Source organism: Protopterus annectens, chromosome 9.part0 (genome assembly GCF_019279795.1).
Source record: "Protopterus annectens isolate FY-2018-M chromosome 9.part0, PAN1.0, whole genome shotgun sequence".
NCBI classification, from domain to species: Eukaryota; Metazoa; Chordata; order Ceratodontiformes; family Protopteridae; genus Protopterus; species Protopterus annectens.
Window position 1 is genome coordinate 585221836 of NC_056743.1, and position 24516 is coordinate 585246351.

At 38.2% G+C, this 24516-nt stretch overlaps 1 protein-coding gene across 3 annotated transcripts in view; it reads right to left on the reverse strand.

Annotated features, from left to right (window-relative positions):
- The window catches only part of CCHR9.PART0H2orf42 (chromosome chr9.part0 C2orf42 homolog), a 420265-nt gene that overhangs the window by 375212 nt on the left and 20537 nt on the right, over positions 1-24516 (reverse strand). For 2 of the 3 annotated variants that reach the window (XM_044083125.1, XM_044083126.1), the window contains exon 2: positions 20457-21294. In XM_044083125.1, coding sequence (XP_043939060.1) covers positions 20457-21294 — 838 coding nt within the window. Of the gene's footprint in view, positions 1-20456; positions 21295-21741; positions 21806-24516 lie in introns of those variants that run through there. The other variant, XM_044083127.1, reaches the window with a different exon arrangement.

The window sequence follows — 24516 nt, forward strand, 5'->3', positions numbered from 1 at the left end:
AGGCTTGTGTGTGGTATTAATAGTGCTGCAGTGAGAAATATTTTGCTTCGTGACAGTGATTTATCACTGAGAAAAGCTACTGAGATCTGTCAAATCCTTGAAGTTACAGAAAGCCACACAAGTATGCTTGCAAGTGATAAGAGCATGGTTTCAGAAGGCTCCAGAGCAAATGTAGACAGCGTGCAACACGTGGCTAGCAAGAAGCAGGCCTAAGCATATGGCAGGTGCAACTCTTGTGGGTTTTTCTCGGAGACCCCATAGTTTTCCAGCACGTTCTAAGAAAAGGACGTGCTCAGTGCAGTACAGGGGTGAGTCAGCAAAACCCCAAATCTACCTTTACTGTTAACTGTGCCAATCATGAGTCTAAAAGAGAAAAATGCTTAGCATTTGGTCAACAATGCCACAAGTGTAAAAAATGGAACCAGTTTCAAAAGATTTGCAAATTTTTTATTTATTTATTTAGTTTTATTTTACATTTGTTGACCGGGCTAGTCTAACTGGATATATGTCCATTTTCAGTAGAGGCCCGGGGAGAAAAGCTCCAAGCGTGAACAGTGACAAAGTTAACAATGCATAGAAACATGAAGAATCACAATACAGAGGTAGCATTGGTCTAAAGAACAGTTATAATAAATTTATAAACTATAACAATTTTAGTAAAAATTATACAAAACACACTAGAAGGTATGAGCAAGTCTCAGAGTTAAGGGAAAAACACATATATGTTATCCTCATATTTCAAGAAAGAGTAGTAACTAGATTTGGAGGCATAGGTTACAGGAGTAGGGATAGGGGTAAGAGTAAAAAGTGAAAAAGATATCAGTCTGGGTTAGTGCATGGACAAAGCCAATGAGTTTTCAGATGTTTTTTTTAAAAGAGAAGTCGAAGCAAGGGTAGATAATTCTGAAGGAAGCTGATTCCAGTTTTTTTCCTGCAGTGTTTGAGAAAAGTGAATCCCCGGCTTTGTTGTTAGCTTTATTCGTGGAAACTAGAAGCTTATTAGCAGAGCGTAGTGTAGCTAGATTTGTAATGGTGTAATTAGATTAGTGAGGATAGGGGTGTTGTTAGGGTGGTATAGGATCTTTTGAGCAATAAGTAATTGTTGACAGAGTATATGGTTTTGCAATTCTAGCCATCCAAGTTGTTTGAGGCAGTGGTGAATTTAAAAGGGGATCTTGTGATGAATCTAGCTATGCTATTATAACAGGTGGAGAGTTTAGAGAGGTTGTTTTTGGATAGGTTAGTATATATAACAGAGGCATAGAAAAGGGTGGAAATGAGGTGGGTTTGGGCAATAGTTTTCCTTGCAGCAGGGGTAAGGAAGGGTTTGATTCTATAGAGGGTGCCAAGTTTTTTGTTAACAGACTTTATAGTGGAGTTTATGTGTTCATCATAGCTGAGACGATTATCAATTGTTACACCTAGTAGGTGGGTTGTAGTGTCTGGGGTAATGTTGGTACCATTGTTAGAGGTTACAGAGAAGAAAGGATTAGGTGATTTATGAGTTGGAGTAAAAAGCAGTAGTTTTGTTTTTTGGGGATTTAGGAGGAGGCAGTGTTGCATAAACCAGTTTTCAACATTCTGAAAAACAGTTTGGGTGAGGGAGTGGAGAAAGGCTATATTCTTGGCTGCACAGATTATGGTGGAGTTGTCAGCATATTGAATGCAGGTGGCTTGAGGTATGTTCATGTGTAAATTTTTAATAAATAAGGAAAAGAGTAGGGGACCTAAGATAGAGCCCTGGGGTACTCCAATATTTACTGGAAGTAGTGAAGACAAATTGTTATGCCAAAGTACTGCTTGCTGTCTATTTTCCAGATAAGACCTAAACCATTGTGTAGCTTGAGGATCAAGAGCATGGGCCTTTAGTTTGTCTAGAAGTAAGTTATGGTTAATCATATCAAAGGCTTTTGGCAGGTCAATAAATAGTGCAGAGGAAAAAGAGTTATTGTTGCGATTTTTATATATAGATTCGGTAGAGGATAAGAGGGCAGTCGATGTGCTATGGAATGGCCTAAAGCCTGGCAGTTTTCTAGTAGGTTATTTTGTAGTAAGTGGTTAAGCACTTATTTGTGAATGCATTTTTCCATTATCTTAGCTAATGGGGAGAGTAAAGCAATAGGGTGAAAGTTAGAAAGCTCAGTAGAAGGTCCACCTTTATGTAGAGGGATGATGTGGGATATCTTCCATAGAGCAGGGATTTTGCCTTCTGAGATAGTTCTGTTAATAAGGATAGAGATGGGGTAGTCTATGGCTTTTGCGGCTATTTGTAGGTATTCAGATGGGAGACGGTCAGCAGAAGGGGTGCAAGGTTTCAATTTTTGAAGTAGCTTACAGATGAGAGATGTAGATACAGGTTGTATTCGAAAGGTAGGCAATGAAGTATTGCAGGTATTTGGTTGGGAAGCAGTGAAGGGTGGTAAAGAATTAGCCAGGGTTTGAATGGATTCTGTAAAGTAGTTATTAAAGGCATCAGGGATCTGGTTGGAGTTGTTATGGTTGAAAGCGGTTGGGTCTGGAGTAGTAGTGTGACCTGGCTGAAGAAGTTTGTTTATCCCAGACCAAAATTTTTGTGGAGTTTGTTGGCTGGTTTGTTGGAGGTGAAGGTAGAAGTCTTTTTTTTGTCTCTAAGAATATCCTTCTTGGTGGCATTTCTTAGCTGTTTAAAGTGGAGGTGGTTTGTTGGATATTTGGTAGTTCTCCATTTAGCACAGATTTTATTTCTGAGGAGTATCTTTTGCCTAGTTTGTTTTGTGAGCCATGGGGCAGATTTGGTTCTTATTCTAGTAGAGCGATAAGGTGCATGGCAGTCGAGGATTTGAAGAAAGTACGTATTAAAGTAGGTAACAGCTTCATCAAGTTCTAGATGGGTTAGTGGTGACCAGTCACATGCTTGCAATTCAGTTAGGAAGCTGTCTGGATTAAAGAATTTTTTTAAGCGGGAGGTTTTGAGATTATAAGTAGTTGGAATATGGACTTTTTGTCTAGTAATGTAGGTAAGCATATGGTCGCTGATATCATCAGGAAGGGTTCCTGGAGTATAAGTTTCAGGGTGGCTATTAATAAGGATCCAGTCCAAAGTGGTTTCCTTGTTGCTAGGTTTGTGGATTCTCATAGGAGTTATTAATTGTGAGAATCCAAAGAGGTTTATGTTGTTGGTAGGGTTCAGAGAACTGCAAGTGGACCAGTCTATGTTAAAGTCACCTAGTACAATGGTATCCTGGGGTAGTTGGGTAGAGAGGTGACTGAGTAGGTTCTCAAGAGTATTGGTATTATTACCTGGGGGTAGATACATGCAAATTAGATAGATTTGGAGTTACTGATTTGGAGTTTGGTAGTTAGGATTTCAGATTTGGTATCTAATGATGAAAGCACATTAACGGGGGACATTTGGAGGTTAGATTTATAGAGAACTGCTATACCTCCACCTTTTTTGATTTTACGGTCATTTCTAAGGATGTTATAGCCAGGAGGGCTAATTTCCTGGTCTAGAGTAGATGGTTTTAGCCAAGTTTCTGTAAGACATAGAATGTCAAATGAGTGTACATCAAGGAGTGCATGCAGGTGGGAAATTTTTACTGTTAATACTTCTAATGTTAAGGTGAGCTATCAAGAGGGAGTTAGACGGTTTAGTTAATGTAGAAACTATAGGCACTATTAAATTGGTAGGGTTATTGGTATAGTCAGTATTGGGGCCAGGGTTTGGATGAATATCACCATCTAGGAGGGGGTGTTGCTGGGGGTATTGTAGAGATTTAAGCAGTTTATACATGTTATTAAAAGTCTTTTTGGTAGAGAAGTAAATAATGTGGGTTGCTCTGTGAAATTTTGGTAGTATATAGTTGGAGGTACAGGTTATGTTACTGTGGTTAAGGGAGAAGATGAAAGAAGATGGTAAAGTTTGTTGGATGTAATGGTTTTGTTCAGGTAGAGAAAGATATTCAAAGGAGATGAGTGAGTAAGGTATGGTAAGACAGGCTATTGTGGTAGTTAAGAGTAGTATGTTTGTGAAAATAGTTTTATTTGTTGGGGGCCATGGTAAAAAGTAGATTTAAGTAGGGAGTAGTTTGTGTTAGTAGGTGATGTAGAAAGAAGAAGAGAGTATTTGAAGAGACTGAGCAGGGTATAAAATAAGCAGGTAAGAAATTAGAGGAGGTTTAGATAAGAGGTAGAATTGGGAAGTAAATTAGTGTAGTGGATGGTTGGAAAGGAGAGGGAGTGGTTCAAAAGAGAGTTAAGTAGTAGTAATTAGGGAGAGAGCTATGGGAGTGGCCTGGTGATGATGAGGTATGTGATAGGATGAGATAGAAGGGGGGAGTGGTCAGTGAAGTATAAGTGTATGACCACTGGGGGTGGGTGGGAATTGGGGGTAGGGTAGGGGAACGGAGAGAGCCTGCAGAGCGAACGGAGCGGGTAGAAACAGGCAATGGAGCAGCTAGAGAAGAAACAATCAGCAGAGCCGATTACTGAAGGTAAGTTAAGTAAGTCTAAAGTGGGAAGGAGCAGAGATAAGTAAGGAGTCTATTAGAAAAACAGGAGGGTGTAGCAAGTTAGAATAAAGGGAAAAGTGTGAAGTTTCAGAGTAGTTCAGGGTCATAGAAGTATAGAGTAATAAAAGCAGAATAACAAATGGATAAGCAAGAGAAATATTGGATGGGATAGGGGTGCCACCTACTGGGCAAAGCTAGTATTACAAGCAAATACAGTAAGGGGGTAGGCTATTGCCAGATTAGGGAAGGGGGAAAAGATAGCAAGAGGGGTACTAAGAGGTGGTGTAGGAGTTTTGTTTACAAGGTAGCTAGTTGGGGGGGTAAGAGGCTACTGGTTGACCGGACTCAGAGCGTGCTTTACAACCCCTGAAGCAACAGTGGACGGTAGTATGCTTTACAGGCAGGACATAGATAATATACTTTCTTATTTCCTTGAGAGAGGGAGCAGGGAGTACAGGCTGAGAGATGAAACCACGGTTTATTTGTTGGACGGGTCCTTTGTCACCAGGTAGGTAGGTTCTCAGAAATTATAGACTGGAACAGCACAGTGAAGAGCAGGGTACTTGTGGGAGAGAGAGACAACAGTGGTGGTGAGTAGCAAGAAGCTAGCATTAACATAAAGTATGATAGGACAATAGTTATAAAAAAACAGTTAGAAATTGTACATTCACTTACTAATGCTAGAAGCTACCAGTATCATAAGAGAGCTTATATTCTATTATATTAATTATCTAGCAGGTTATATTCTGTAGGCTCAGTAGGACAACATATAACTCATTAGCTTAAAGACATAAACAGACAAATGCATGTGAAAAACAGTACAGCCAAAATCAGGAACAATGCATAGAAAATATCAGGATTACTATATATAATCACATGGTGAGAGTTAGGACTGGTAGCAGGCTGGCTCATAGTCTACACTAGGCTTTGGACAAAGGAGGCAGCACATTATTACAGCATATGGTGCCCTATGCCCCAATTAAACCTCACACAGTTATAAAGAAGGGTCACTCAAAAAAGTTAATCATATAGAGAGCTGCAGTTCTACTTTCTGCACAGATGATGTATCAGTAATTGGTGAAAGGGTTGATGCAGTAAATTTGTTGGCAAAGAATAGTGTGTTTTGTACTGTAAAAGATCAATGGTAAATCCACCAAGCTTAAAGCAGACACTGGGTCAAAGTGTAATGGTATGTCAGCAGACACATTTGCTAAGATGAGAACTAATGAACAACTCAATGTGGCTAGCTGTGCAAAACTTGTTGCTTATGGAGGTGAAGAAATTCAGACCAAAGGCTCAGTAGTGCTTTCATGTTATATGGCTAGGAACTGTTACAGCTTGTTATTCTATGTAGTCAGAAGATCTGTGCAGTCATTAGTGAGTCTCAGAGGCAGTTTGAGAATGAATTTGCTTTCTTTTACCAAAGTTGTCCATTATACAAGCACATATCCTAGTTCCAATTTTACTGAAGCTATTTTCTCAGAGTATGTTAATATTTTCAAAGACAAGTTGGGCAAACTTCCAGTTGTGTATTCTATGAAGTTAGACAAAGAAGTCAGTCCAGTGGTTAGACCAGCAAGAAAAGTTCCAATAGCTATGCAGAATAAAGTTAAAGCTCAGATGGATAAAATGATGCAGGAAGGTGTAATCTGTCCAGTTACAGAACCAAATGAAAGGGTGTCGTCCATGGTAGCAGCCCATAAAAAAGACTCGGACAAAATCAGAATATGTACTGACCCAAGATATTTGAACAAAGCATTAAACAGACTACATCAGCCAATGCGTACAGTCAAGGAAGTTGCAGCCCTAATACCAAATGCAACTGTTTTTTGTCTTGGATGCAAAAAGTTCATTTTGGCAAGAGATGCTTGATTGCAAATCCTCATTACTGACTACTTTCAGTACACCATTTGGCAGATATACATGCCAAGCCGCGGTGGTACAGCGGTAGCGTTGTTGCCTCACAGCAAGAGGTTCTCCTGTTCGATTCTCAGCTGGAGTGCCTTCTGTGTGGAGTCTGCATGTCCTCCCCGCTGTCGAGTGGCCTCCGAAAGACATGCGTGAATGGGCATGCCTTCGCTAAAGGTTGGGCGTCGGGCTGGCAACTCGGCAACATAAAAATCTACTGCCAATCATTAGCAGACCGGAGTTCTGCTGTGGCGACCCCTAACCAGGAAAAGCCGAAAAGACAAACAACAACATTCCTCAGGATGCCATTTGGAATACATTCTGCAAATAAAGTCTTTCAGCGTGCAATGCAGCAAATCTTTTCAGGTTATCCTTGTGCCATAACAGTAGATGCTTTATTGGTTAGAGCAATAGTGAAGCAGAGCATGACAGAAACCTTAAGAAAGTTCTAGACAGAGCATGTGAAGTGAACTTAAAGCTCAATCCTCTGAAGTGCAAATTCAGACTACCAGAACTTACATATGCAGGTCATTTATTTACCAGCACTGGCTTGCGACCAGACCCGTCCAAGCAAACAGCCATTCTTGAGATGCCAGCACCAGATAATGTTCAGGCTCTACAATGTTTTCTTGGTATGGTCAAGTATTTAGGCAAGTTTATACCAGATTTAAGTGAGTTGACAGCACCTTTAAGAGAGGTGATGTGCAAAAATGTTATATGGTCTTGGATGGAACAGCACTAGAAGGCATTTGAAGACCTTAAGCAAAAAATTGCCACCTCACCTACATTAAGATACTATGATGTCAATAAACCAGTAATTCTTTCCTGTGATGCTTCAAAGTTTGGACTTGGCACAGTTATTCTTTAAGAAGGCAGACCAGTAGCCTATGCATCTAGAACCCTTACCCAAAATGAAATGCAATATGCTCAAACTGAGAAAGAAGTTTTAGCAATAGTATTTGCATGTTCAAAGTTTCATGATTCAGATTCAGCTATTCAGATTGAAACTGATCACCAACCTCTAGTTACTATTCTAAAGAAGCCTATGCATTCAGTTCCCGTGAGATTACAAAGAATGATGCTCAAATTGCAAAAGTACAACTTCAAAATGGTCTATACAAAAGGCAAACTTCTTTATCTGGCTGACACCTTATCCAGATCACCCAGAAATACAATGGAACAGCTTCATGCCGAGAATTTTGACTTTGACATCATGAAAGTGTGGACTTTTTCTACCACAAGACTTGATGAGTGGAGAGATCATACAAAGACTGATCCTGTTTTGCAAAACCTCAACCACTACATTAATGCTGGATGGCAGTCAAAGCAATCTAGTGTACCACCTGAAGTGCAAACTTATTTCCTTACAGAGATGAGATATTGATGGAAGATGGCATTATTTTCAATGGTCCTAAAAGTGTTGTTCCTACTTCCCTACAACATGAATATATCCAGATTTTGCATTGTAGTCACCCAGGTTCCGAATCTAGCAAAAGAAGGGTAAGAGAACTAGTATTTTGGCCTTCTCTAGTAAAAGACATTGATAAAGTCCTTCTTGTTCAGTATGCAATAGTACTAAACCACATTTGCAAAAAGAACCACTTCAGCTAAGTCAAGTTCCTGAACTACCTTGGTCAACAGTAGCCACTGATATATGTGAGTGGAACAATCAGCATTACTTAGTGTTGGTAGACTGTGATTCAAACTGGTTTGAGATTAGTTTGCTGCCTAATCTAACATCCACTACTGTTATCACCAAGTTGAAATGTCATTTAATCAGCCCACAGTAGTCCACACAAAGTTATTTCTGACAATGGTACCCAATTTACCTGTTAGCCGTTTCAGACATTTGCAAAAGAATGGGACTTTGTACATGTTATTAGTAGTCCAGAATATCCAGAGTCAAATGGACTAGTCTCACATGCAGTACAGAATCCAAAGCAATTACTTGAGAGGTCGAAGTGTGATAATACCAACGTCTTTTTGAATTTACTTAATCTCAGAAACATATCCTGTGATGATATACTTGTCTCGCCCCCTCAGAGACTTCTACCTAAGCAAACCAGAACAACATTGCCTATTTGTTCCAGTTTGCTGAGGCCTAAACCTAAGAACAACAGAACAATTAGAGCCCAATTATTCAGAAAGCATTCTTTCCAGAAGTCCAGCTATGATAAATCAAGCAGATTTCTTCATCCATTGAAAGGAGAGACAGTAAGGATGCAAACAGCGAAAGGTTCAAGAGTAGGTACTAGGCTATTGGCCCTGGGGCCTATATAAACCTAGCCAAAAAGGTTCCCTGGCTTTCGCCACCCAACAAAATTATTTTCATGTGCCCCTGTCAAGCAGTGCCGCAGAAGTGATCCCAGGGTGAATTTTCTATTTCCCATCCAGTCAAGATTTTTCTTAAAGAGGGCCAAGTTTGTTCCAGAGTATGGGAAGTCTCTGGAACAGGAATCTATCAATCTCTGGGACAGGAATCTATCCCTCCAACATGTTATGTTTATTGTGATGACAAGGTTTAGGTCCCTGGAGCGTGTGGTTCGGACAGATTGGGATTTCTTTAAATATAGCATGTCCAACAGCTCTGGGTTTGACATAGCTTTGTATGTTAGGCAGAGATCGCCTCTGAGTAGGTGATATGCAACGGAGTAGAGCTAGAGTTTTTTGAGACGGTCTGCATATGGTTTTGACCAGATTGGTCAAGTAACAGGTGGGTCTACTTTGACCCATCCAAATAACACTTCAGCGAAACTCAGTTTCATTAGTCCAGTTTCACCAAAGTGCATTTCTACAGAAATGCACTTTTGTAAAACTACAGATCTCCAAGATTGTTGCTGGAGATCGCGGTACGGTGGGGCTAAGGGAATTTTCCCTTTTCCCCCACTGTAGTGTGATCTCAAAGTTGATATATATTAGTAGCGGGGGGTGTGGGAAGTGCAGGGGGACTTTGCCCCCTGCATAATTTACTGTAGTTTATTTTTTTTAAATCCTTCGATGAACTGTAGTTTTGCGAAAGACTGTATTTTCAGAGAAATGCAGTTTTGTGAAACTGGACTAGGGAAACTGAGTTTCGCTGAAGTGTTATTTCGATGGGTCAAAGTACAGCCTAACAGGTACATGTACCGAGCCATGAATCTGAATGTGTGGAGCACAGGAGAAATCCCAGATATCTCCTTCCTGTACCAGAATCGATATTGCAGCATTGTTCCTGTGATACAGACTCTAGATCTCACAGCAATCCAGACAATGTTCCTGTTGCAGAACGTGTTGTAACTTCTACTTCCATTTCTGATTATGTTCCTGATTTCCCTAAAGTTGAATATTCAGCACAGACAGTCCCAGTTGCTACACCTAATTTCTGTCACATGATTTGGTAGCATTTCCAGACCTAGTGTGAAATACACAGCAACCTGGACATAATTGTCTATATGTATTTAGTTCTGTATAATTGCATGACAAATAATTATTTGTACTGATTGCATGTCAATTAATGTCATCATCATTATTGCATGACTTCTTTTTCAAAGAGGGAGGATGTAGAATTGTGTGTGTGTGTGTTGTATCTTTAAGCAGCATTTCAAGGTCGGCACATGCATATAAATAGCAAGCATGTGCTAGCTTCAGTGCCATTTTGAGAGTGCAGCCAGAGAGTGAGCATGTACGAGTGTAACAGCTAGCTTGTTTATAAGTTTGTCTAAGTTAAAAGTTATTAAGCCTCAAGCCTGATGTGTTTGTACACAATGAAGCTGCTTGAACAGAACCCACAAAGAATCGTCTATTTTATCCTGACTGGACGAGTGACACCCACATTCCTAAATAATTATCTTTCTGAGCCAGTCTAAAGAAGGCTTCATCTTATATCCTCAATTTGTATGATCTTGAGAACCACTTGCTTTCCCTAACTAGAGGAAAAAAAAACAATAAGAAAATTGCTTTATGTTTTACCATTTGAAATATGAAAACTGATCCTGGCATGATTACATATCTGTCGGTTTGAAGGCGGTATGTGCTTCCTTGAAACTGACTATATGTACAGGTCTGCAGTTGATGGACTGCATATATATTTGTTGACATCAGAGCAAAACATAGTGGAAGTTCTAAATGAAAACAATTCTAAGATGACATATTTGCTTAGGTAATTAGAAACATTTCAGAATACAGCAGGAAAGAAATCAAATAAGAAGTGTACAAAAAATGTGGCAACAGAAAATGTCAAAAAACAAAAAACAGAATAGTACAAAAAAAAACAGAGGAAAGGAAAGAAAACTGGAAAGCCCACAATTGTAGTGGCAAGTCGAAAGACCTGCTGGAATACCCATTTGACAAAGATTTGACAAAAGAATGGCTAAGGAGAGATAAGGTTAATAATGGCAGCTACAGACATCAGACTGCATGTGTGTGTGCTAGTTTGCAAAGTCTATAAAAATGTGGGATATAAAAAATGTAGGTTCTGTACTACAGAACTAGAAACAGTTGCACATCTAGCTGTTGGCTGGGATACTGTGATACAGGCAGCTGAGAAGTAGAGTAAGTGTAAACCACAAAAAATACTCAAGATCTGATCACATCAGATCATCCAATAGCAAAAGTCAAGACAGTAAGAGGCAAGAAAACCAGATATTTTACTTTGAAAAAAAACGGGGCAAAAGTAACATTAATCACTAAAATAGTTATACCAGCGATTATAGTGTCCTGCTTACTGAGAGATATGTCATCATTAAATATCAGGATATGCAAGATCAAGCTACAGCAATCTGGAATAAAGATACCCAGTTACTTCTGCAGCATAGGAACAAAAGGATTAACAAAATATAATTTTCAAGAATACTTAAAATAGGTTATCAATACAAGAAATGCCATGAGGACTTCCAGGATGGCTATACACTGATCAACGGTTTAATTTCAATTCCCCCAGTATGAAAAAAGAAACTGAGAAACGAGGACTATTAATTCTGTCAGCTTTAATAAAATTCAGTTACCGGCTAGCAAATGTACTGCCTGGATGTCAGCAAAGAAGAAAAGTATGAGAGGCTGAAAGAAAATCAACTAGAAAAGGTGAAGAGAAAACACTGACTGAGAAAAATCCTGCAACTGTTCAGCAAAAAGCAGTTCAAGCTCCAGCTTTAGTACAAGAGATAGCTTCCAGTAATTTACAAAAAAACGAATCAAATGTACTCAGAGCTAATTAAAATAAATTAAACACTGACATATTGCATCAACTCACATAACAAAAGGCTAAAAAATGGAAGCATATTTAAGCAACTATTCAAATTAACTGATAAAATTGCAAGTCAGGAGGCTGAAATGAAAAAGCTGTCAGAGTATGAGACTTCTCAAGAGCCATTTCAAAAAATGGTAGAGTTAGAGGACAAAGCACAAAGACAAACCCTGGTATTTTTCTAATGTACCAGAGACTCTGAAAGGAATGGAATGTACTGATGTTATGAAAGCAAAAATAAGCAACTAGACTGGTATTCCACAGCAGGAATTCTTAATGGAAAGGGCACACTGAGTGTATACTCCAAACCTAGCCATGAGAAAGCAGTCAATACCTGTATTAGTTCAGATGCAATCATAACTGCAGAAAGAGCTGATCCTGACAAAACTCTAGCATTAAAAATTGGAGACAATTGAGTTTTTGTGGAAAGAATTACTCGCTGTATACCAGGCAAAAGAGAAGCAAATTTATCCCAACAATCTGGGAATGTGATTCGAGCTGCTGTATCCAGCTGTCTTCAGAATATTTTTCGTGGAGGATCCAAGACATTTTTGATGCAGGACTAGCTAAGGAGGAAATATAAAAGTTTATCCATCAAAAAGTAAGCCATCAAATGGCACTCTACTTCTCATTCTTCTGACAATAAAGCTCATAGAGACTTGCCAGTGAAATCTTTCCCAGTGTTCCAAAGGGGAAATGTTTGAGAAGCAGAAAAAGGGACACGAGCTGACTAGAAGAATCAGGAGTACCTTGGACTTAAATGAGAGTCTGGTGTTGGGAAATGGAGATGAACAGAAAGACAACCAGCAACGCTGAAATTAGTGAATAAATATGAGACTATGAAGCATCAATCATATTTGTGAAATATTGCTTTACAAGAAAAAGTGGTTGACTAAGACTGGACTTTTTCTTGACTTTGTTAAACTTATAGATAGAATGAAAATCATATACCCCACTTCATGTCATTATTGTTTAGAAGGACACAGAAAGGGAAAAATGAATCAACTAAAATACATTTTATTCTTGACATCTGTATAAAACATTTCATGATACAAACTGCATGTTCTACAGTAAAGCAGATTTGTGTAGCATGTTGTCAGGGGTGGGTAAAATGAGGAACTGAGGGCAAGTCTGATTGTTGTGTGTGATAAAGATACAACATTAAGTAATCAATTTTAACACGTTAAAATATAGACATTACAATGTAAAAAGAGAAGAAAGGCTGGACAAAAGCAAGTTAATATGCGGTAAACTTTGACTGTTAGAGTGGGGAATGGGGTGTAAATGTGCACTGATTACAACATGTACAGTTGAGATGTTGATTATCTGGATTAAGTCCTATAGCTTAATCTAAAACATTGTGAATGTAATGAGAAGGGCTGAGCCTCTTGCATATGTAATGATATTAGTTTGTTTTCCTTTTAGCAAATAAATGTTCAGTGTAAGTAGCTGAAGGCAGCTGTACATTCTGTTCTTATGTCTCCATGGAGGCAAGCTGACTATAGGTGGCAATTAATCCTGAGAGATCTGAGCATTGTTTGCTAAAGGAAATGTAAAATTATAAAATTAAAAGGTACAAATGCAAGCTACTTGTTAAAAAATAAAGTTTGAAATTACTGGAAGTGAATAAGAGATAGTCTGCATAGCAGCATAAATAATTAAATGCATCTACTATAACACTGCATAACTTAGTACACAGCACTGCACTTTTTCTTATGGCTAAAATTAACGTTTACTGAAAGTATACAAGTTTGTTTTCACATCTAGAAGGGGAATATAGATAAGAACAGGCCGCAATCGGTGTGAGAGCACAGGCTGCAACATGCCCTTTAGCATGGATAACCTTAATTATAGGTTAGGTGGTACCTGTGGGTGCAGCTGTCAATTTGAGACAACTATTAATACCAGGAGGGTTAAACGTCATACAATAATACAGTTAATTAGGAGGATATATGACAGATTGAATATAAAAATTAAAGTGGGAGGGCTACTGTCTGACAAGTTGTGCCTGAACTTTGGAACCAGACAGGGATGTCTTCTTTCCCTTTATTTTCTATACATTTACTGCCATTGGCAAAGAAAATAAGGGACTCAGAAATTCAAAGATATAATTGGTATGGTAATCAAGAAAATTTGGCTTTATTTGCAGACAATATTGTTTTGCACCTGACAAAACTGAAAAAGGACATATCAGTGATGTGGGACATCTAGAGACAATTTCAAGTCTTTTGGGGATTTACAATTAACGAAGATAAAACAAAGGCTACAGCTATAACCTATGTACCTACACACAAATTAATCCAGAAATGCACATATTCATGGGGATATGATAGAATGAAGTACTTAGGAGTGTGGATTAAAACATCTTCTGTTATGGCAGCTAAGGATATGTGGGAAGAGACTAAACAAAAAATAATAGAACAACTTAGAAATTTGAAGCTCTTGTTTGTGGATATTGATAGAAAGGTACAAACAGTGAAAATATTTTTAGTCTCCTCCGTTTTATATAGAGGTAAGTCATATTTTTATCAACCAGAGGAGATGTTGTGGACAATAATTAATACAGAGCTGGGAGGAATTTATCTGGGAGGGTAAGAGGGCAAGGGTCAAGTGGAACAAGTTGATCAGAACAAGGTAGTTTAGGATTACATTATTTGAAAGGATATTTCAGATACATTTATGCTGGTACACATAAAAGCAGAAAGTTATAATTCAATCTGGAAATAAATGATGAAGGGGGAATTCAAAAATAAGGTGAGAAAGAGACTTCAGATGCCGATCCTTAAGTAGAATAACAGCAGCTATACAGAATATTATATTCCTAAAGTAGCAGAGGGCATTCTAAGAACTAAGTCAACGCGAGAAAGGAGATATTGCTGATAGGGATGACTGCATATATTAAGGAATAGACTATAGGGGGCTGGGATTTACTGGAGAAAACTGGAGATGAAACCAAGGTATTGGTAACAAATAACTAGAAATGGAAAGGTAACAGAATGGGAACAGGCCAAGAAGACATATGGACTGCAGGCTAGAGAATGCCCTCCTTATCGAGGATTGATATTAGATTATAGGCAAAGATAAAAGGATAGGGGAATCCTAAGTGAAAGACCTGCTTTGGTAGAGTTTTTAGTTGAATCTTGAACTGAAAGTGCTGTTAGAAATGGATAGTTAGTAGGACATATAAAATATTGTAGAATAACTATAAGAATCAGTTAGGCAGTGTTAGAAAAGACTGAAAAGAGAAAATGAATAAGCAATTCACAAAGAAACAATTGGAGGATATATATATGGCGCATAATATGCAAGTTCTAGAAGGTTTAGGATTTTTGCTTGAAAGTTTTTGCATATACCCAAAGCTAACACCCAAGAATTTTTGCTAAGGTAGATGGCAAATGGTGGTGGCATGACTGGAGAAGAAAAAGTAACTGGGAACATATATTTTGGGAGTATACTGGGAGAATTTAAAAACTTACTACACAGTACCCTGTTAGAAATATTGAGTAGACAAATGGGTGTAACTAAGGAATTTTTTTTTTTTTACAGGAAAGCAGGACCTGTATTGTCTAGACATAGTAAGGCCTTGCTAAGTTTATTTCTGTTGACTGCCAAAAAAGCAATTATTACAAAATGAAAATCTAAGTCTAAGCCAACTGTATCTGAAATATCACATATTGTAAAAGACATAAAAGAAGTGAAACAGATATCTTTTAGAAAGGGGAAGGCACAAATTGCACAGAAAAAAAATGGAAACTGTGGCAACAATACATGCAGAACAATGTTCAGGAGAAGCAGTAAGGTTTAAGAGAATGCAGGAACTAAGCAATTTATATAAGGTTTACCATCAAAATGTTGAAACACATCTGTGCGAGTGTTCAGAATGCTGGACTTAAATGTTGAATTTTGAAATAATTTTCCCCCATAATGTTGAGCATGGTAAAATCGGGAGTTTGACATTCGCTATTTCCGGGAGTTTTGTGCGAAAACCCATTTGCTGTCTAGAAAGTAGAATGGGAATAGAGTTTCGGCATTGCAGATTCGGTAAAACGATTTCCGACATTATGTAACACTGAAATCAGCCTTTCACACATATCGGTCGAACGGATGCATTTCAGCATTTTGATGGTAAACCTTTATATAATACATTGGACTGATGATACTTATAAAGAAAGAAACATATGTGATATATAATCTATGTAAATGGAAAAAAATGTTAATATAGTTTATTTTCTATGAATGTATGTTGGCCTATGTTTAAGTGACAAATTAATAAAGGTGTTTAAAAAATGGCACTATATAACAGATCGAGCATAGGGGAATGCAGTCTTAAGCTCTAAGCATGGAAGCTTTAAGATTGTGTCAATGGGCAAGAAGGGAACAATGAAGGAACAATAACACCACCATGGTCAGTTTAACATGAGAGTATAGTGAATCTCTGAGTTGAGGGTCACCATACTTTAGGTATCCTGCTAACAACCAATATTCCAGAACGTCATATGTTTAGTGAAAAGATTGAGATGATGTCTCCTTATGCATTACAAATGGTCCCTTAGACCAACATAAAAGTGGTACATCTTCCATATTTGGCCCCACCAACCAATGCAAGCTATCCTCACCCTTTCTCCTTTATCCTACCATAAGTGGATGCAATGTGGATGGTTTGGGCAACCATATACTACAAATCCCCTCTAAGCTTTTCCACCATTGCCTCTCAAGACAAAGATCATAAATAAATCAATACATGTTCTGGCAAAGGTGACTTGAATTGCTCCATTTTGTCCACAACAGACTTGGTTCCTCTGTTAAAACCTTATCTTCAACCACCAAGACTTTTGATCAAGAAGAATCTGCTCATGTACCTTCGAAAAATGCCATTCAAAGCCTGGTGCCCCCCTTCTGACAGTTTAGTTGCTCTAGTTCCAGTGGCAGTATACACTCACATACATAGGTGCATGTGAAGTTATCAGTATTGTACTAGTTGTGTCTTTAAGGGTGATACTGCAACTGTGATTAGTGTCTCATGTGACCCTGCATTCTCAGTCAATCCAAAGTAAAGCTGCATATTAATATCTATGTCCACATCCTCTTATACAATCATCTTGACATTGTCCACATATGCATCGCTTGCAGCCAACAGTTTTCTGAAAGAGTAGTCTCCATTACAACCTTTTCTAGGAAGCCACCTACTCAAAAGACATACAAAGGATAAATGGAAGGGGTCTTCTAACTTGGCTTTACAGAACTAACAGAACCCTTATTACACAACCATACTGCAAGTCAGCCCAGGTTGGAAGGTTTGGAGACAAAGCCAGAGAGGCAAGATTACGTTGGTTTGGACATGTACTGAGGAGGGATGCAGAGTATACTGGGAAAAAGATGCTAAGGATGAAGCTGCCAGGTAACAGGAAAAGAGGAAGGCCTAAGATAATGTTTATGGATGTGGTGAGAGAGGACATGCAGGTGGTTGGAGTGACAGAGCAAGATGCAGAGGACAGGAAGAAATGGAAACAGTTGATCTGCTGTGGCGACCCCTAACGGGAGCAGCTGAAAGAAGAAGACGATGACTGCAAGCCTTCTTAAACCAGAATGAGCTCTTAAATGCTGGATGAAGCTACTCTTTTATTATATAAGGCAGTTATCTGCAATTTTTAAGATAGCCAAGACTTAATATACATAGCACTTCTGAAGATCTGTAAAGCATTCATTATACAAAAAAAATTATATTCTGCCCACCCCCAAAAGATCCACTTTCACATTTAGACCTCTACTTGATTAACTCCAGTTTGAGCCAGCTTCTTCCAACTTCCTCAAATTTCTCTTCTGGAACACACAAAAGATTATGAATGAGTCTCTAATCATCAGCAAGTTGTCATGTGCATGGGATATGGACATTAAGCAGTTAACCTCAAGAGTAGTGAAGTGTACTGTAGTTTGGAGGGAGAAGCCAACAAACTGGTAAAAGTTTCACCTGCTAAGCATACTGATGAGGTCTTGGGCATCAGCCTTAACAGTGTACTACAGATGGACCTCTAACAACGCTAAAATATAGGTAAGTATTCACAACTTCAATTTACATGATTAGGAAAATAAATTTACTGATACGATTGCACTGAGTCACTGACAAACAATGTCACTTACCTAAAAAGTGTAAAATATGCAGTCTTGAAGTAAACAGATTTATATATCATACAAACATGTATAACAGTTACATGATTTGTAAGAAAGGAAAAGCTATATAGGGAATTGAATTAAAATGACTGGAAACTTAAAACATATGCTTGCATAAAGTAGACTACAGCAGACATATTAAAAAATAACTTGGGTGGGTATGGTTGTCTTTTAGTTCCATAAGTTTACCCTTACTGTTTCAACAAGTAGTTAAAGATGAGTAAGACTTCTACCTTGAAAATAAAGACAAAAAGCCGCAAAGTAACTTCCATGAAGAGAGCTTACCATCAATAAGTGTGAAAACCATGGTGCTAATGCAACTACGAAAACTGAAGTATAACCATCAAAGAAATACTGTGAATCTTCAAGCTGACTTAAATGCCATTAAAGCATATTTGCAGGGGTTTCACCCCCCCCCCCTCCGCATTAATCCATACCCGTACTTCTTATATGTACAGCAACTCACAGATCTCTGTACCTTGGGATATGGAGAATACTTTACAGTACTACAACTTTGGACTTAGTATCCATCCATTCATCCACAACCCCTCTTTCCATTTTGGACTTACTATATATTCTCTGTATTTGCACTTTCAGTCCTGCAATTGCAATTCTCAGAATTTCAAAAGAACTGATCTGAAACACCATTTAGTGGTTTAAGTTCTGCTATCCACAGGAAAAGGTAAAAACAAAAACTGGAGACTAAATTGTCATATAAATGGCATAGCTAAAAAAATGTTAAGCTGTATCCCCCCAGTGGAGCTGTAGCAAGCAAACAGGAACTAGACTTTCTTGCATCAGGACTACTGTAACTCGAGCTACAATGGTATCACTGTCTGAACAGTATCACGGCTTGTTATAGAAGGTCAAACAAGTACAGTACAGCTGGACAAAGTCTGAGGCATATGCATATAGCATAAAGGAGCTAAATTATATTCTAAATGAAAGAAGTTCCTTATTTTTAAGCAAAGAAATCTGTGATGTGTGACCATTTTCAAGAGTGCTGAAGCTTTCTTCTTTTTAAAATGGCATACTTAAGAGAAATACCGTGTACAAATGCAGGTTCTGGAAATTAAAAACAGACTAGCACAGCACAGTAGGCCAATTATAGCTCATTATTTTACTGTCATGACAAAATACTAATTAACAAAGTGGGTGCAGATGACTATTTAGCCAGAAAAGACATGCTAATACAACATTTCTTTAAGTGTGACAAGAAAATTAAGTAAGGAAATACAGGATTACTTCTCAAATTTCTATTTCATTAGCTCTTAAAAAGTAACCCAGCCCCCTGCATGCAAGACCTTCCTGAAAATACATTTTTTAAACCAAACTTCTTTGCTCTGTTTAACTCTGGCTTTAGTCCTGGGTAAACTAATGTTAATACTGGATTTTAATGGTGCAACATGCTTTAATTAAAGCATAAAATAAATAAAACTTGGAACACTTTTTTTTTAACCCTTTTTCTGTTCTCACAGTCAATAACAGTTTACTTACTTTGATTTATTTTCTTCTGTTGCCACAGTAACAGTAACACATTTCTGTAAGGCAAAAATGAACTATTCCTCACACAAACAATCTTAAATTGCTATGGAAATCATAAATCATTTTGCTATCATCAGTCTCCAACCAGTTCTTCTAAAATGTTTTAAATTGGTGATCATCCAGTTATGCAGTGAACTGAGCAAACTAAACTTGACAGAAATGTATTCATGAGGTGTCACACTTTTGAGGTACAACAGTGATTAAACTATCAAATTCTGCAATCTTATTAAAACAAAAGACCAGCATGATGTTTTACAGCCAAAATAATGCTAGACATGTGTACTCCTCCCAAAACTGGCTCCAGGAAGACATCTACATGCCAAACAACTCAAGAAATCGCTCAGATGTGTAGATCAGCACAGCCAGCCCCACCACATTTCAACAGTGAACAAAGTCAAATGGCCATGTTCAATTACTGAATGTGAAACTATTACAGGGATCGGACATGGGGGAAGCCAGTAGATACCAGAGATTATTCTACATTTAACTGCCATAATGACACTGACTTCACTACTAGGATCAGGGCTGGATAACAATACTAGCCACCAAGGAAGCAACAATGGTGCCATATTGGCACCACAAAATAATACAGGGATTGAGGTGTGGGGAAAAAACACTATCTGTTAGGAAGTAGTCTAAACCCATGTGCCTTAACAGCACTTCAACTAGTACGTTGATCGGGGGGGGGGTAGATCTGGGAGAGCAAACAAGAAAGGGGCAGGAAGGGGGACTGTGGTGTGAGTATGTAAGTGCTTGAATGTGTACTTGTGTGTAGGGAGAATGATGGGGGGGATGTGCCAATGTCTACACAAGCAGCAGTTTACTACTGTGACAGGAAGATCAGCAGTGATCTGCATGTCATAGCAGTACTTGTGATTCACAGACATGCTAATAATGAGCTCTTTCCTCATCGTGGCTAACATGTCTCTGAATCACAAAATACTGCTTTGTGGAAGCAGGGCTTTTTGGCATGTACTAGGCTGTTTTATGAATTCCTGGGTATACCTACACAACTATTATTAAAATTATCTGTAAGACAAGTAATCTTCACCTGTAGAAACAAGGAAAGTGATGCACACTACATCATGCTTTACTGTAGTTACATCTCTGCCATTTGCACCTACCGCTAGAGTCAAAGTTGAGAAAACTGGAGAACTCCTGTGACAGCTTCTCATCACTGGCAAAGGCACAGATACAACTATAAAAATGAATGCATTTGTAAAAAGCATCTTCTTTCAAGTGGTCAGGTTTGGCTAGCTTTTGAGTTTGGCAGGAGCATATAAATCGCTGATCTCCCACTGATTTTACACTGTTCTTCTCATTGAAGGAAACATGTACATAGCCTACACTGTCTTCAGCTGCAGCCTCGCATTTGACTACCATAAAGTTTTTTGTAATCCTCTGAACCAGAGGCCCTTCAGATTCTGTTGCCAGTTGCCAAATTGTCTGCTTAATTTCTGGAGATGCCTTCAAGGAATTTAAAACAGAACTTTTTAAAGTCAAAGGCATAGCCTCTGTCTGACACTCCATGGCTAACTGAATATGTTGGCATTGGCCTTCCAAGATTGTTTCAGATTTTATTTTGAAGCAAGAAGGGACATAACAGTGACCAGAGCTCAAATGAGTGATAACAGTTCCTTCATCAGTTTGGATTGTTGTCTGTATAATTCCAAGTTCAACGAAACAGCGATATTCTGGTCCTCTGTCCTTCTGTCGCACAGAGAAGATCTGCAAGTCCGATCCAGATATAATTCTGACGGCATCAAAATTGTGCTGCTGTTTACGAGCACCATATCGGAAGACGGTACCACAGCTTTTGTTTTTACAGCTCAGCCCCCGTGTACCATTAAATGTTCCACATTTAGGGCACTTTCTTACTCCTCGCAGTGTAGCTCGGCCCAAGTCTGACAGAAAGGATGGCACTTTAGTTTTTTCTGGTTCAGATCCCATTTTATTCAATTCCTGTAAAAGTTAAAAAAAGAAAAGTATATAACAAATATTATCCTGAACAGAATCACCACATTAATTTCTTAAACTCTGTTAGCCTTCTGTATTGACAAAGAATCAGTAACATTTTCATTAACAGGTGCAAGACTGATCTTTGTCCTCTTTTACAAATGATATGGTAGCACGAATTTAACAAATGTACTAAATAAAATCAAGTAAAACTAACTGACCATGGTCTGCTCTGCAATCAACAACATGGTCTCAAGAACTCCTTCAGCAACATGACAACCTTACTTTCTACCACAGACAGTATTTACAGCAACATAAATGATGGACTTATCTCGGCAAGAATTTCTGTAGACCTTACTAGGGCATTCGAGACAGCTAACCATGACCTGTTCCTATAAAAACATAAAAAAGTAAACTTTGGAGATAAAAGTAAGAACTTTGTTCCTAAATCACCTGCGAAATGGTCCCATAAAACTTTCTCTCGATATCTTTTCGGATGCAACTGCACTCAATATTGGCTCCATTTTAGGCCCTTCATTATTCTGCTTATCAAAGACATCTCCATTGACATAACACAGGAAAACTTTATTATAATGTATCACAATGACATTCTTCTGGAAGCCAGCAAACCACATCAGTCCCTGAGGCTAACCTAAAAAACACAACTTTCTGATCTCTGTAGCTGGCTTCTCTTGATCAGATATTTACTTAATTTTACGAAAACCAATGTCATGCTATTCTCAAGTGTAAACAAACTCCCATATCTACCCAACTTAAAAATATTAAGAGGAAAAATTACTCCCAGTGTGACAGAACAGAAATAATTTGGTTGAATGCTCCACCAACTTCTTAGTTTCACTAAGCACAAGTTACAATTTTAACTGAGCAAGTACGTTGAAGGTGATGTTATCATGTCTCTCCATGTCATCACTCCAGACTCATGTAAAGCAACAGCCAAGAATGTTCTAATTTCCAAACATGCATATGCTCTCACTAGCATGCACTCAGCCTACAACTTTCAGAAACTACAACACACAATTAAAAATCAGTTTGGCCTCTTAGCACCCCAAATTCCAATCACTATGACATACTAGAGACTTGCAATGGCTCCCAATAACTTTCTTACTTGGCATCCTTGTGTTCAAAATCTTACACCTATGACACCGTCCTCTGAAAAGAAAGCTACATTCTAGAGCTCAATACAACTTACTAAAGAGTAGTCAAGACACTATCCTCAAACTTTCAAGGCTGATATTCAAATGAGCAATAGGAGAAAACACCTTTTCCAGAACTGGGCCTGTTCTTTGGAACAACTCCTAAAAAGGTGAAAAACAAGCACACCTTAATGGATTAAAGAAACTGAAAGAATTCCTTCCTAAGGATAACAAGTGTACATGTGTCTGTAATACTGGCCAGCGCTGCTATATCAAATCATACCCATTTAAAATGATTTAACACTGCAACTGAATTAAACTTTAGAACACTATAAACTTGTAAGGAAGATGTATGTGTATATTTACCTTCTTAAACGTGCAGTGTGTACACCTTATAAATGTTTATTCTTACTGTATTTGCAAATCTTTGTACACTTTCTTGCTCTATTCCTGATAATATTGTACCTGATGTCATTTTTATCCACCTGGATAATGACTGAAGAGGGTCAGTTAACCAGCTAATCTACCTGGTAAACAAATCATAAATAAACAGATAAAGCCGTGGGTATTGCAGGGCAAAACCCTCCCCCCACATTCAGAGTAGGTTATAAACTGAAGAAATGTGATATCAATGAAGTGGGTGTCAATGAATCGACCAAATACCAAATTATCAAATAAAAAAAACTGCTAACCACACAGACAAATTATGTGCAATTCCTTTATGTTCTTATTCTTGTCAGACATTACTGTGCAGAATTAAAATCTTTGCAATTACCAAATGGGGAAGGAACAGTGGCTAGCTTTACTATTACACTGCCCTTAACTCGAAAATTACCTTATGCAATGTACTAGCACTTGGGCAGATTTCCAAGCAATGCCAAATTTCCTCACAGAAGTCAGGAAAATCATCTTCATCAGGAGGTTCCCTGATTCTATCCTTTCTGTCAAAAATACTAGAGAAATGCATTCACTTGCAACTTATGCAGCACATTAACTCTAACAGCCTTCTCTCCAAAGCCCAGCATGGTTTCAGCCCTCATCATGGTACTACCACGGTTCTCAACTTCACCATTATCCTAAATCAACACAGGAATGATGGCAACCACATATCTTCAGTGTTCTTAAATTTATCAAAAGCTTTCAATATTATATGCCATCAACATCTTCTCACTGAACTTTATTCCCTCAGCCACACCCACCCATCTCTCTCATGGTTCCACAGCTATCTGACTGACAGCAAGCAAGTCAAATGGAAACAAAAGTCACTGTTGGCTATCCACAAGGATCAATATTAGGCCCCCTCTTATTCAGCATTTTTATAAACAATCTACATACTGCCACCCATCCCACTAGCATAGCTCAATATGCTAATGACTTAACCCTTATATGTGCAGCTCCATCCCTACCAACACTTCAGGACATCATCCAAAATTCATTCACTGCTACTAAAACTTAACTAAAAAAATGCAAATCTACTTTTAAATCCTAAAAAAAAATAAATGTATGTCCTTCTCTCCTAAATAATACCAAAATGAAATACAATCTTTCGAAATAATCTCAACCAGCAACACAAAAACTGAAACAATACCCCAAAACAAAATTTATGGCCATATTAATTGACAATAACCTCAAATCTGATCAACACATATTTCAAGTATTAAAAAAAAAACACACCAGAAACTCAGCTCCCTCTATACAGCTAAACACCACTTAAAAGATGACAGAACACAAACACTTCCATCTGCGTACCTTCTTCCATCCCTACTATATGCCTCACCTATTCATACAAAGCTAAATACTACACACTTACAGCTAAACTCTCCAACTGTTCCAATAAAGAATCCAAATTTGGTGTTAACCCTACATATAGGCCTCGTTCTTGAACAACCCGGAAACAAGTGAACTGGCTTGAGATACCAAACAATTTAACATACTCACAACTTACTACTACACACAATCTTATACATGCACCAGAAAACAGTCAAGCACTAAAGATACCATAGAGCAATACTCTCCAGGTAGAGACCTTCACTCAACCCATAAATTCTGAGTAATCACAACACAGTCTAATTAC